The sequence below is a fragment of the Galeopterus variegatus genome, unplaced genomic scaffold (assembly GCF_000696425.1).
Source record: "Galeopterus variegatus unplaced genomic scaffold, G_variegatus-3.0.2 Scaffold5146, whole genome shotgun sequence".
Classification (NCBI taxonomy): domain Eukaryota; kingdom Metazoa; phylum Chordata; class Mammalia; order Dermoptera; family Cynocephalidae; genus Galeopterus; species Galeopterus variegatus.
The window spans coordinates 73,106-87,790 of NW_007731257.1; the positions used below are offsets into that span (position 1 = coordinate 73,106).

Sequence of the window (14,685 nt, forward strand, 5' to 3'; positions counted from 1 at the left end):
AGATGGCAGTAAGCTGGGATGAGGATGGGGACATTTCTGCAGAGATGACCTTGGAGATCCACCAGTGGAAAGAGCAGGCGGTGCTATGGGGCTGCTCAGAGGCCATGGCTGGCTGGGGTGCCCCCTCGGAAATCAATGTGAGCGCTGATGGCTGCCTGGGGACATCCAGGATTAAGCCTGAAGACTGGTAATAGCTAATTATCGTCAGAAAACAAGCTGGCAGATACAAGTGGCCTGGAGGGTGCCCCCTCGGAAATCAATGTGAGTGCTGATGGCTGCCTGGGGACATCCAGGATTAAACCTGAAGACTGGTAATAGCTAATTATCGTCAGAAAACAAGCTGGCAGATACAAGTGGCCTGGAAGGCAGGAGAAGAGAGGTCTGCCATGTTAGAATTAAGGAAGATGCAACTCTGAAACAGGATTCACTGGTGACCCATCAATAACCTACCCATGGAGTGACAGGGTGGGCTGAGCACAGATGGAAAGTGGGGAAATGGAGAAGTCTCTCAAGAGAGGAGAGATGGGTTCAGGGAGTAGGAAGGCAAAGCAAAAGGGGAGCTGACAGTGTTGGGTAAACTCAAGCTCTGGGACCAGGCAGACCTGGGTTTGAGTCCAGCCCATTTCCAGCTTTGTGACCAGGGGCAGGTTTGCATCTCTGGGCTTTCAGTTTCCTTCCCTGTTAAGTTGTGGGAATAATAAAGGCTGGCTGAGATGACTCACGTAGAGCTCTAGTCACAACCTCCTGAACACAGTAAGTACGGGCAGAGGTGGGCACAAGTGCTTCGGAGGGCAGGCCTGGGCCACCCCAGGAAGCAAGCCAAGTTCACCAAAGTCACCTGCCCAGAGGAGTGGGAGGAGGGCCTGGAGCCCATGAACTGAGAGGCACCCTCTACAAGTGGGTAGATGGTGGTGCTCTTTCGGGGCCATGGGGGTATACGGCGCCACCAAGCATGCAGCTGGGAGTAGAGGGCAGAGGGACACAGTATTGGGGTGTCCAATGTGGCTCAGCCAGGAGTGCTGCGAGCAGCAGCATAGCAGGGGGAGGAGGGTCACCAATCAATGCCCAGGGGACGCAACTGCTATCCCTGCAGCATCTCTCCTGCTCCTTGCATGCACAAGGACCCAGCCCAGCAACAGCCACAAGCCAGATGTGCTAAGGCACGCACGCTACGGCCACCACCCCTTGGGAAACAGCTGGGAATTGACCCTGCCCAGCATGTCCAGCATGCCTCTGCTGCCCCCACATGGCCAGCAGCACTAGTGCAGCGGTCCCTCCTTCCCACCCGCCATGTGAAAGAAATGGGAGCACAAAGGCCAGAGAGCAATAGAGCCTATGAGTATTCCTTCCAGCTCCAAGGCTGCTTTGTACAGGCCCTTCTCGTGTTCAACAGTGATGCAAGCACCACTTAATATATAAGACATAAAAGTAGCACTATATCCAAGGGAAAGGCCTTTTAAATTACTCTACACAGCAGAAAGAAAAGGTTCAACACTTACCAAAACGCTATCTCTGGCTTCAGGCAGTCTTCTGAGCCCCTTCCCCACTCCCCATGTGTTAGTTCATCAATGAACACCTCAATTCATCCTTTTCTACTCAGCCTGAAAGAATACCCACATTCTCCCATCCCCTGAAGAGATGTTAATTATAGCAGACTTTTTGCTGCTGTTAGTCTTTCAGACTCTGCTTTTTCTACTAGCTTACCCACTTTCATCATGTCAATAATCCCATTACTCAGGATATTCTGTCCAGAAGTCTTGTCTTCCCAAGATTTACAGCACAAAGTAACATGAACTGCCCTTCCAAACAGTGCTTGTCATATTTCAGATACAGAATTAACCTGCCCAATTAAGTTTGCAGAACCCTGAAAGAAAACATGTTTTTCAATATGTTCACACAAAGGCTAAATGCAAACCAGAGTAATGCACAGACCATGATCTTCAAGGCCATATTAACAAATATATGATTAGATTACAACACAGAGTAGCTTGCCTTACATTTAGCAAGTTCAAACAGGACACAAAACCACAGTCAGCTGAACACAGAACAGCTCTCCCCTGAAGTGTCTCCAATGAATGACACTAAGATTTCAAAAATACACAGCAACTTTAACAATGCTACAGCAAAAAGCAACTTAAATACAACAAATCCTCAACACTGTCTGAACATGGTCCACTTTGTTTTTAATATAATCTTCCTTCTGGTTGCTAGTTTAGACCAATGTTTAAGGATTTATCTTCATGACTTAGAAAAATACACTTGTCCTTTTCTCGCTTTGATTTAGGTAGTACACAATCATAAAACTGAGTAAGTCTCTTAAAAAAAACAACAGTCCACGGATCCCACTATGAAAGGTTCCAGGAACCCCTCCCCAGGTAATGATCAGGGGATCTTCAACAGCTCAAGTAGTGCTCCAACAGCTCCAAAATAACCCTGAAAGAAAATACACCAAAAATAAGAGCAGTTCTCCTTAGACTTATTTACATTACCATAAATATGACTACTAGTGTTAAAGCTAACACTGCCCTTAACTCCTAACACCTATTTTCTGATCACCTGCAGCAGGCCCAAGGCCAGCCTGGGATCAGAGAAGCCCCGAGGAGCTTCTCGGCTAGGGAGGGGGGCTGGATGTACAAGATACTGCAAGCATGTTGGACAGCTGTGGTTAAAAGCAAAGCCAAATCCGCAGGGGGGGTGGAGGGGCCCAGCAGCGGCTCAGTGACCTCTGGTAAGAGATGGTACCTGGGCTGTGTCCTGGGGAATGACAAGGAGCGAACCAGCAGAGGCCTGCAACATTTCCAGACAACTAAATAATGAAGGTATGATGAGACACGAAGTACAACAAAGCAAGAGAAGCTAAGAGGGGCAAGTCACAGAGAGTGAGGGCCTGCCTGGGCTGGCGGTGGGAGAGAGAGAAAGGAGGTGGTGGAATGGATTCAAGACTCAACTGAAAGAGGGGATGAGGGCAGCAGGGGAGGTCTGGGGATACTGCTGCTGAGAATGGGGACAGAGGAGCAGGAGATGTGGAGAGCAAGGCAGGTCGGCTCACTACAGGATGTGGAATGCCATGGCAGCACAGCAGGTGCGCCCAGGAGGTCACTGTAGCCACTGGCCCAGGGGAGGGCAGCAGAGGAGTGGATGATGGTGCCCTGAGGCAACAAGGAGGTGCAGACCAAAGTCTGAGGAGGGGCAGAAGCTCCTGAGAGGAGGGCAGACGCATGAGACAGAGAAGCAACAGCTGCAAAAGGACAAGTGACAAACTGTCTCCACAAGTAAGCAGGCAAGGTCAAATGCAACCAAGAACCCAAAACAAAACCAGGAGAAAAAAGGATAAAATATTACAGAAAATGACACAAAACCCACACTGACAGAAAGAGAATTCCAGCAGGAATCAGAGAAGAATCCTACAATGATACAGAATCTATCAAGGTCTCCAAAGCATGAGATAAGAAATAACTGAAAAAGGAATGTGGGGCTGGCTGGTTAGCTCAGTTGGTTAGAGCATGGTGTCCTAACACCAAGGTCAAGGGTTTAGATCCCCGCACTGGCCAGCGGCCAAAAAAAAAAAAGGAATGTTGGAAGATCCTGAAAGACTTGCTTGTGGATTTGGAAGAAGAATGTACTAAAGTCTCTGAAATATCATAAATAACTAGGGTCTAGTCCATCAAGAAAAGCTTCTTCAAGAACATGTGACTAAACAACAGAGATGCTGAAGCCTGCCCTACTTCTCAATTTAAAAAAAAAGACAGCCACAACCAATCTGTGTTATGAGGAGGCCAGAAACCGTAGGAGTAACATGTACGGTACAGCAGTAAGAAAACAGCTGAGCAAGACTCAGTAATTCTCAGGAACCCCCGACCACAGCCAGAGTACACAGATGCGAGGGTGCTCATTTTATAATAGTTAACTATACATTTTGTTTTATGCAGCTTTCTATATCTGTTTTATTTTTTACAGTAACCAGTATATTCAGTTCCACCGAAGACCCAGAACCTACTATCAAGTAAAGACACAGACAGGTTATTATAAGATATGAAGTGCTAAGATGATAAGAAAGGATGAAAGAGAAAGGCTTAAGAATCTACACAAATTTCACAACAACAGTTAAACTGACTTCAGCGTGAAGGCAGGAGAATATTTCAAGACTAACAGAGGTTAAAATAGTCAAAGTTCCACAAGTATAGAGATCAATACTAGAGTCAGAGGCCTGAAAGCAAATGAAAACCACAGGGACAAATGAACATACTAACCAGAGGAAAAAATGAAGTCATGACAAATTAAAAAATACGAAGATATGGTTTTTTTTTTAAAGGTTAACCTAAGAAGGGCCGGCCCGGTGGCACACTGGAGAGTGTGCCGCTTGGGAGCATGGCGGCGCTCCCGCCGAGGGTTCGGATCCCATGTGGAGACCGGTTCCCGCTCACTGGCTGAGCGCGGTGCGGGCGCAACACTGAGGGTTGCGTAATGGCAATTTGGTATTTATTTACTAATACAATAACAGAAGAAAATAAGTTAGATGACATACTTTAAGCTTTTGATATATGTAACTTGTACACTTTGAATTTTAATTATAAATTTAAGCAATTTAAAAGGAAAAATTTAAAGCAACTTTAAAGGAAAAAGTAATCTCTCTTTATAGCACTTCATGCCTACTTTCATTTCTGTTAATCCATATGAACACTGTTAAAATAAATATGCAGTTATGAAAAATGTTCATAACAACACTATCTAAAAATCTAACAACACTTGAAATAGTAGACTGCCCAACAACCAAGGGAAGGGAAGAGAGAACCCCTTACATAACTCTGGTTCCATTTTCTTCTCCAAACAGGAAAAACAAAAGAGCACTTTCCAAGATAAAATATCAGGTTGAGCAATTCAATGATTCTTTTCCATTTTGCAATGCCTCGCCTGTACATATGCTAAGTTCTTATGATAGTGTGGTTCTTGTCTGGAATGTTTTTTTACTGATCTAGTCATTTTTATACCATACATCTTAAATAAATGGAACATAAATTACTGTACAACATTACATAAAAACTGGCATAAAAAAATGAAAAAAGCAAAACCCAGAGTAACTACAGAGTCAGTGCAATGGAAAAAAATAAAAAGGATAGTTCAGCAAAGAATATGGCATCAGAAATACAGATGAATGTTCATGATTTTTTCTTTAAAATTGATTAAATTTATAATTAACTAAAATCCTACCTTACATTATATCAGGTAAGAAAGCTTTCAAACATTACAAAGTTAAACCCTACATTATACCATTACAAAAAAATAAATAAGAAATACTACAGCCCATTTCACCTCTACTTCAAATTCCACTACAGTGTGGTGAACTTCATGCCCTTTGTACACTGCTATAGACTGGATGCCCCCCAACCTCACTGAGGCTCAATCCCACTGTAACTGTTGAGAGTGGGAAATCCTATTATGGTAATTGAGAGGCGGGGCCTTGCAGTGCAGACTACACCAAGCCAAGGGTTGTGATCCCCTTACCAGTCACGAAAAAAGAAAAAAAAGAAAAAAACAAAGAAAGGTGGGGCCTTAAAGAGGTGATTACACTGCAGGACCATGCCTAGTGAACGGATTAAAAATGGTGGTCATGGGCATAGTTCTGAAGGCTTTAAAAGAAGAGTGCATAAGGAACTAGTCTCTCTCTGCTCTGTCATTTTCTACCATGTGAAACCCCTGGGTCACTGCTGCCACCACCAAGATCCTCACCAGATGTGTTCCCTGGACTTCAGACTTCCCAGCCTCTGAAACCGTAAGCATTTTCTTACAAAGTACCTAGTTCTGTGTATTTTGTTATAAGCAAAAGAAACGGACTAATACAGAAAATTGGTACCAGAGAAGTGGGATGTTGCTTATAACAAATACTTAAAAATGTGGAAGCTGCTTTGGAATGGGGTGTTGAGGACAGGCTAAAAGAATTTGGAGGAATAGGCTAGAAAAAACCTAGAAGTTTAGAAGACAAGAAAACCAGGGAAAGTTTGGAACATTTTAGAGATTAAATGGTAGTGACCAGAATGCTGATAGAAATATGGACTGTTAAGACCATTCTAAAGAGGTCTCAGGTGTAAATGAGAAGGGACTTATTGGAAACTGGGGCAAAGATCACCCCTGCTATGAACTTGGCTGTACTGTGTCCATGCCCTAGGACTTGCTGGAAGTTGGAACTTAGAACTTAAGAGTTATGAACCAGAATATCTGGCATGAGAATTTGACTCAGCAGCAAAGCATTCAGGAAGCTGCATGGCTACTTGTAACAACCTATGCAGAGTTATGACAGCAAAGGCATGATGTAAAGCCAGAATTTAAAAGGGAAGCAGAGCGTAAAGATTTGGAAAATTTGTAGCCTGGCCATGTGGTAGAGCCACAGAGAACATTTTCATGAGAAAATACAATGGTGCTGAGAAGATTAGTACAAAAGAAAGGAATTACCAAGAAAAGGGGGAAAAGGCCCTGAAGGCATTGCAGAAGCCTCTGAAATTATGGGCCCAGAGGCCTAGGGAGACAGAATGGTCTTGAAGAACAGACCTGAGGCACCATCCATGGGCTCACTGCCCAGGGCCACCTTGGAAAGCTGCTTCCAGCACCAGCACCCAGCTGCTCTGGCTACTCCTGCTGTGGCTAAATTGGCACCAGGTGTGGCTGGACCTGCAGCTTTGGAAGACACAAGCCAGAAGACTTGGCATCATCCACATGGTGTTAGGTCTGCAGGCTCACAGAATGCCAGAGCCGTGGAGGCTTGGGAGCCTCCAACCCAATTTCAGTGGGTGTATGGAAAAGCCTGAGGGCTCAGGAAGAAATTTGTTGCAGGGGCGGATTCACCACAGTCTTCGCTAGAGTGATGCCAAGAGGAAATGTGGGCTTGGAGTTGCAGCAGAAAAACCCCATCAAGGCCATGCCTAGTGGAGCCATTAGAGCGGAACTGCCATGGAGACCCCAGACCTGTGGAGCTACCAGAGTGGAACACCAGCCTGGGAGAGCTGAAGTGTGGCCTAATACCAAGAAAGCCATAGAAGCGGAGCTGCCCAAGGACTTGGGGACCCAACTCCCTCACCAGCATGCAGAGGATGTCAAACATGGAGTCAAGGTTCATGATTTGCCAGCTTTGAGTTTTAATGCCTGCCCTGCTGGGTTTTGGACTTGTTTGGGACTTGTTTGTGTTACCCCTTTCTTTTGGCCTATTTCTCCCTTTTTTGAATGGGAATATATACCATATGTTTGCCCCACCTTTGTATCTTGGCAGTAGATAACTTGTTTTGATTTCATAGATGGGACTTTGAGACTTTGGACTTTTGAGTTGAAACAAGTTAAAACTTTGTGGATGAAATGAATGTATTTGTGTGTGAAAAGGATATGAGTTTGGGGGGTCAGGGGTGTAATGCTGTAGATTGGATGCGCCCCCCAACCTCACTGAGGCTTAATCCCCACTGTAACTATTGACAGTAGGAAATCCTATTATGGTAATTGAAAGGTTGGGCCATGAAGAGGTGATTAGATTGTAGGACCATGCCTAGTGAATGGATTAAAAATAGTGCTCATGGGCATGGTTCCAAGGGCTTTAAAAGGAGAGCACATGAGGAACTAGTCTCTCTCTGTTCCATCATTTTCTGCCATGTGAGACTCCTGGGTCACTGTCACCACCACCAAGACCCCCACCAGAAGTGTTCCCTGGCCTTTGGACTTCCTAGCCTCCGAAACTTAAGCAATAAATTTCATTTTCTTATAAAGTACCTAGTTCTGTGCATTTTGTTATAATCAATAGAAGCAGACTAATACATGTATGTAACACATCACAAGAAACAAGTCAGCTTACCTCGTGTTCCGAAAAAAGTGCCTTTAACTGCCCCTTGGACCAATAATCCAAAGCATATGCCAAAAGCTGCATGGCGATGGTATTAATTCTCAAGAAATTTCCAACAAATACCACCTGGTTAATGTTCTGAGCACATCAAAAAAAGGCAATTAGTTTTCATCTTAATTTTTCTCTCATAAAAAGTTACCCCAAACAGCACCATGTGCATATTTTTTAGGAGCAATATGACTGCTGATCAAATTTAATCCAGTTGGTCCAGGGCTACTTATTTGAACCCCAGACAACTATAGACCTACTGCAAAGCATGCCAGAAAATGTTACAAGAAAAACTAGGAAAAACATTTGTATTAAATATGACAAATAATAACTATTAACACTTTATGCAGACAACTAAACAAAAATAACAAGATGCCAATTTAAAGGAAAAAAAGTGACACAAATAAGCAAAATATTCAAAAAATGTAACAGGTACAAAAAAATTCAAACTTTATGCAGACAACTAAACAAAAATAACAAGATGCCAATTTAAAAGAAAAAAAGTGACACAAATAAGCAAAATATTCAAAAAATGTAACAGGTACAAAAAAATTCAACTTCACTAGTGATCAAAAAAAGCAAAGTTTTAGTCCTATTAAGTTAACAAAAACATTAACTGAAATTCCACCTCCAACATTAGTAAAGATGCAGTAAAACTGATCCATTCATTCATTGTTAAAGATGATCTAAACTGTTGCAGCCCTTGTGCAAAGTATCATAACAATATGTATCAAGATTCATAAGCATGATCTTATCCTTTAGACTAGAAATCCCACTCCTGAGTAAGCCCCATATCAAGAATAAAATTCAACCAAAGAATAGCTTCACCCTCAAAAATGCATACTGCATAGTTATCATTGGCAAGCAACCAACTGCGCAGCTCTATGTGAATGATTCACGATAGAAAAGAATTTGATCAAATATATAGCCATAGAATATATAATATTTAAGTAAAAGATATAAAAATAGTATGTACACCAACTAAAATATTTTCAAATACATAAGCACAGGAAAGGGAATATACAATAAAGAGAAAAGTAGTGTTATGATATTCAAATGAAATTTAATTATTTGATGCTGATACAGTATCTTTTTAATTAAAAATGAAACAAATCCTTTCGTGCCTTTTGAGGTTTCTTTTCAAGCCACATGCTTATATTATCTATTTAAAGAATAATTTTAAACACAAATTTATAAATAGGAACAAGCCATGAAGCTGCATCAACTGAATCCTAGATCCTCTTTCCCCCAGGGCAGCCAATTCTTGGTTCTTTCATAGCCCTGTACAATGCTGCTTGACCTGAATGCTACAAGGCAGCACTGTAAAGAAGCTGAAAGCACGAAGACACAACTCGGCTGGCGGGGAGGGGAGCAGGGTGGGCAATTCCTCTGCCCACTCAGTCTTCGCCCAGCTTCAATGATTTCCTGTGGATTCCTTCCCAGGGCCTCTACAGCACATCGATGAGCATGGAGTCTAGATTCAGCATCATCACCCAACATCACCCCCAACAGTCCCCATCATCTGGAACACTGGCTACCTTCCTATCTTCCTCCACTCTCTCCTTAAAAATGTCATTTTACCTCTAGACAGTAGCAGTGTTTATCTTCAGTAAGCAAAAGAAATCCATGAAGATTAATCTGCATTTGAAGAGCTTTAATTTCGCATGGAAACAAACCCCACCCCACACGACTACATTTAGGCACTGTTCTGAGAAGACAGACATCATGTGATGTCAAGGTGGGGCCCACTTAGTAAGTTCAGTATTTTCCTTAGAGCAACTAAAGAAACCCATGTCCCCTTACTTCATTAAGGGCACACATTCTTGCTATTGAGCCAATATTGTTAGTGATGGTGATCAAAGCCGCTCTGGCGAGGTCCTCTTTACTGACTGCCTCTCGCTTCTCCTTGCTCATCATGTTCCCAAAGCTGTAACAGGAAAAAAAAATATTCCATTGCTAAACCATAGACAACACAGCCCAACAGATCTTGAATGTTACTGGCTTTTAGGTTAACATTGTTTGGATCTTCAAACTGTTTATTACAAAATAGTGGAGGATCTGCTCAAAGAGAAATGCAGCTTCAAATATAACCCTCAAGTGTTCTAAATGAGCAGATGGTTTTCCTTGTGGTTTCTACTGAAATCTAGTTTTCATACTAGATATTTGCACATTTATTTAGGATCTCATCAGATCCACTGGAAGGCACCACTGCTCCTTCTGCAAGACAGTTCCAGGAAGACACCTCTATCAGAAATTCATCCCAACCAGGCCAGCCCGTGGCTCACTTGGTAGAGTGCAGTGCTGATAACACCAAGGCCACGGGTTCGGATCCTATATAGGGATGGCCGGTTCGCTCACTGGCTGAGCGTGGTGCTGACAACACCAAGCCAAGGGTTGAGATCCCCTTACCGGTCATCTTTAAAAAAAAAAAAAGAAAGAAAGAAATTCATCCCAACCACATAACTCTTCCACTCAGATGGTCATTTTCACATCTGGTAAACTGCTTTATCAGAGCAAACCAAAGCACAGACAAGTGAGTCCCAGCGTGAGCTACCTTGAGAGTTTTAGATTTCCCTGAAAAACATAAAGTACTTCAAAGTACTTAACCAGCAGAACTGCTACATTAGGAACTGTGACCAGAATACAAACCCAGCCAATTGGAAAAGTGATGACCGATGAGCAAATGCTGCAAACACAGAAAATAAAATCTATTGCATTTACTAAGTACCAAAAATTAGTAAACAAACACATATATATGACTGTTTTTTCTACTATTAAAAACCATATGCCCCAATATACAAAAAAAAATTGTATTTCTAAACAATCTCAAAATAAAACAATTCCATTTATAATAGCATCAAAGAAAATAAAATGCCTAGGAATATATTTAACAAAAGAAGTACAACACTTGTACACTGAAGTCTATAAAATACTGCTGAAAGCAAAGACCTAAATGAATGGGGAAAATAAAAAAATAATATATATAAATAAATAAATTAAATAAATAAATAAATAAATAAATAAATAGAAAAACATTCCAACTTCTATTAGAAGATCTGCTGTGTTAAGATAGCAATACTCCCCAACTTTGTCTACAGATTCAACACAATGCCTGTCAAAATTCCAGCTGTCTTTTTTGCTGACATTGGCAAGCTGATCCTAGAATTTATATGAAAATGCAAGGAATAGCCAAAACAATCTTGAAAAAGAAGAAAAGTTGAAGGATTCACACTTCCCGATTTTGAAACTTAATACAAAGCTACAGTAATCAAGTCAGTGTGGTAAAAGAATAGACATAAAGATCAATGGAACAAAATTAAGAGTCCAGAAATAAACCCAAACATTTATGGTCAACTGATGTTTGACAAAGCGGCAGAGAGAATTCAATAGGGAAAGAACAGTCTTTTTTCAACAAATGCCAGGACAAATGGATATCCAGATGCAAAAGAATAAATTTGGGCCACTCTGTCACACAATATAGAAAAATTAACTCAAGATGGATCACAGACCTGAAGTTAAAAGCTAAAATATAAAAGTCTTAGAAGAAAATAAAAAAGTAAATCTTCATAACCTTAAAATAATTTCTTATGTATGACACCAAAAACACAAGTAATAAAAGAGGAGACAAGATGGACCTCACCAAAACTACAAATTCCTAGGCTGCCTGGTTAGCTCATTTGAATAGAGCACAGCCTTATAACACAAGATAACACAAGGTCAGGTTCAGATCCCAGTACCAACAAGCTGCCAGAAAAGAAAAAAAAAAACACCTAAAAATGCCTATGCTTCAAAGGACACTATCAAGGAAGTGAAAAGACAACTAACAGAATGAGAGAAAATATTTGCAAACTATATATCTAATAAGGGACTTATATCCAGAACATATAAATAATTCTTGTAACTCAACAGTAAAAGGAAAATCCAATTTAAAAATTAGCAAAAGACTTGAACAGACATTTCTCCAAAGACGTGGCCAAAAAGCACATGAAAAGATGTTTATCATTAGCCATCAGGAAAATGCAAATAAAACCACAATGAGGTGTCATTTCACACCTTTTAAGACAGCTAAAATTCTCCACATTTAAACTCTCACAAACTGCTGAGAGTGTAAAACAGTAGTTTTAGTAGTTTCTCAAAAGATTAAACATAAAGTTACCATACAACCCAACAATTCCACTCCTAGGTACAGACCTAAGAGAATTAAAAATATATGTCCATACAAAGACTTGTACAGCAGTGTTCAGCATTATTCATAATAACCAAAAAGTGGAAATAACCCAAATGTTCATCAACTGATAAATAGATCAATAAAATATAGTATATCCATACACTGGAATATTATGCAGCAATAAAAAGGAATAAAACTCTGATTCATGCTACTACACAGATGAACCTTGAAAACATTATGCTAAGTGGAAGAAGTGAGTCATAAAAGATCACATATTGAATATATCATTTATATGAAATGTTCAGAATAGGCAAACCTACAGAGACAGAAAGTAGATTAGTGTTTGGCAGGGGCAAGGGATGGGGGAATGAAGAGTGGCAGTTAATGGATATAAGGTTTCTTTCTAGGAAGATAAAAATGTTCTGAAATTGGATTATGATAATTGTTGCACAATTCTGAAAATATATTAGAAACCACTAAATTGTACATTTTAATAGGTGACTTTATAGTGCATGCTATGGCTTGAATGTTTGTCCCCTCCAAAGTTCATATTAGAACTTAATCCTCAATATGGTACTTAAAGTGGGTCGTTTAAGAAGTAACTGGTTCATGAGGACTCTACTGTCATGAATGGATTAATCCATTCACAAATTAATGGTCTAATGGGTTATCAAGGAGTAGACTGGGGGCTTTATAAGGAGAGGAAGAAAGCATGTGGAAATGCTCTTACTCAGCCTCTTGCCGTGTGTACCCTGCTTTGCCTCAGGATTCTGCAGAGAGTTCCCACCCAGAAAGCCCTCACCAGAGGTGTCCCTTGACCTTGGACTTTCCAGCCTCCAAAATTGTAAGAAATAAATTGTGTCTTTATAAATTATCCAGTTTCAAGTATTCTGTTATCAGCGACAGAAAATGGATTAATACATAGACTATATCTCAATAAAGCTATTTAAAAGAAAAAAGATAGACGTAATATTTAATATTTTATTCCTGTATTTCTTAGAACACATGCCCTCTTACCTCGAAGCCACAGCCCAGCCTGGCAGTCCAAACCTCTCATAGTCCCCTCCATAAATGTCTCGCACTAGTTTATCCACTTTGGTGCTATCTCCACGAGATGCCATTTCAAGAGCTTCTTCAAACGTGGTACAGCCAGTAAGAAGACAGCAGAGACCATAAAAAGTTCCTCCTCCAAGACTGTGATTAGAAATAAACAACAGAGTATTATAACTTCTCAGGAATTAGGAATAGGAAGGCAACATTTATGAATTTCAAAACCATATTCATAAATAAATCCACTCCTGCTACCACCCAATCATGCAGACGCCACTGGTATAAAACAAGTCTACAAAAAGATAAAAACAAGGTGTCTCATATACACCTTGAAGATACATATCATGTGAGCCAACAAGCAAAGTGGCAAAACGTAGAGCCCCCACCTCCCTTCCCATGTCCCAGTGCAGTCAGGGCATTTGCTGAGGATAAACAGCCTCTGGAGCAGACCAGCCCAACACACCTGGAATTATACTGACACATACTCTCCATGCGTATTCCCTAAGTCATTCTCATCCAAGCACCCTGTCACCGTGGCTCACAGGTCCCCCACCACACCAGACTCCTCTATTAATGTGTTTTTCCCAAAAATTACTCCTCTCATTCTTTAACTCACACCTATCAAAAAACTCAATTCTCCCAGTCCCCAGATCCTTGTTTTTCAAGTGACCTCTAATCCTTAAACCAAAACCTATTCATTCTCTTCTTCCAGCTAACCTTCCCTTTTCAGACTACCTTCCCCCAATCAATTTTCTATTGATCAGTACTTCAACTTCTAGATCTCATGTCATCCCCCGGTCACATGTATGTAGGTGTGTGCCTGAGTGCGTAATGTGTAGATGTATAAAATCTACACAGGGGGCTGACCAGTTAGCTCAGTTGATTAGAGCATGGTGTTATAACACCAAGGTCAAGGGTTTAGATCCCTCTACCAGCCAGCTGCCAAAAGAAAAAATACGTATATGTTTTTAAAAATAAATCTATACAGGTTTCAAAGCTGGAACATTCTATTGCCTTTCTTTATAGATGTTACCTAGTAACCTTAGCTACTCTGTATATGCACACCATAAACTATCTGATGGCAAGGACTTTAGGCTTAGTGAGTCTACTGATGCGATATTTTATGAAACAACTATGGTAATAAAATCTTGAGCAATAGAGATTAAAGAAAAGTAGGTCATGAAATCAGAATTTTCAAAGAGAAACATTTGCATAACCCCAGAAAAACTTAATTTTTTCATATAATTTTAACAAGTTCTTGAAGGTGTATATGTAACACCTGAAAACTCAGTTAACCTATTATGATATTAAGGATAAACAATGATTTTTAGTGGTTGCCTAAGGCAGGTAGGTAGGTGGGAGAGAATGGTGAGTGACTGCTAATCGACAGGGTAATGAAATGCATTAAAATTAGATAATGGTGATGGTTACACAATCTGTGAACACACTAAAAACCACTGAATTGTACACTTTAAATGGGTGAATTTTAGGGCCAGCCCTTGGCTCACTTGGGAGAGTGTGGTGCTGATAACACCAAGTCAAGGGTAGATCCCCTTACCGGTCATTATATATAAAAAAAATAAATAAAAATAAAAATAAAAAT

At 40.8% G+C, this 14,685-nt stretch overlaps 1 protein-coding gene across 1 annotated transcript in view; it reads right to left on the minus strand.

The window, feature by feature from the left end:
* Window positions 1–1,795: 1,795 nt before the first annotated feature.
* Window positions 1,796–14,685, minus strand: part of PANK2 (pantothenate kinase 2) — a gene marked incomplete at its 5' end in the record, with an annotated part of 31,580 nt that continues 18,690 nt past the window's right edge. Inside the window, 4 exons of the mRNA XM_008589004.1 lie at window positions 1,796–2,433; window positions 7,829–7,954; window positions 9,668–9,791; window positions 13,050–13,259. Of these exons, the coding sequence (XP_008587226.1) occupies window positions 2,383–2,433; window positions 7,829–7,954; window positions 9,668–9,791; window positions 13,050–13,259 (511 nt within the window). The remainder of the gene's footprint in view (window positions 2,434–7,828; window positions 7,955–9,667; window positions 9,792–13,049; window positions 13,260–14,685) is intronic.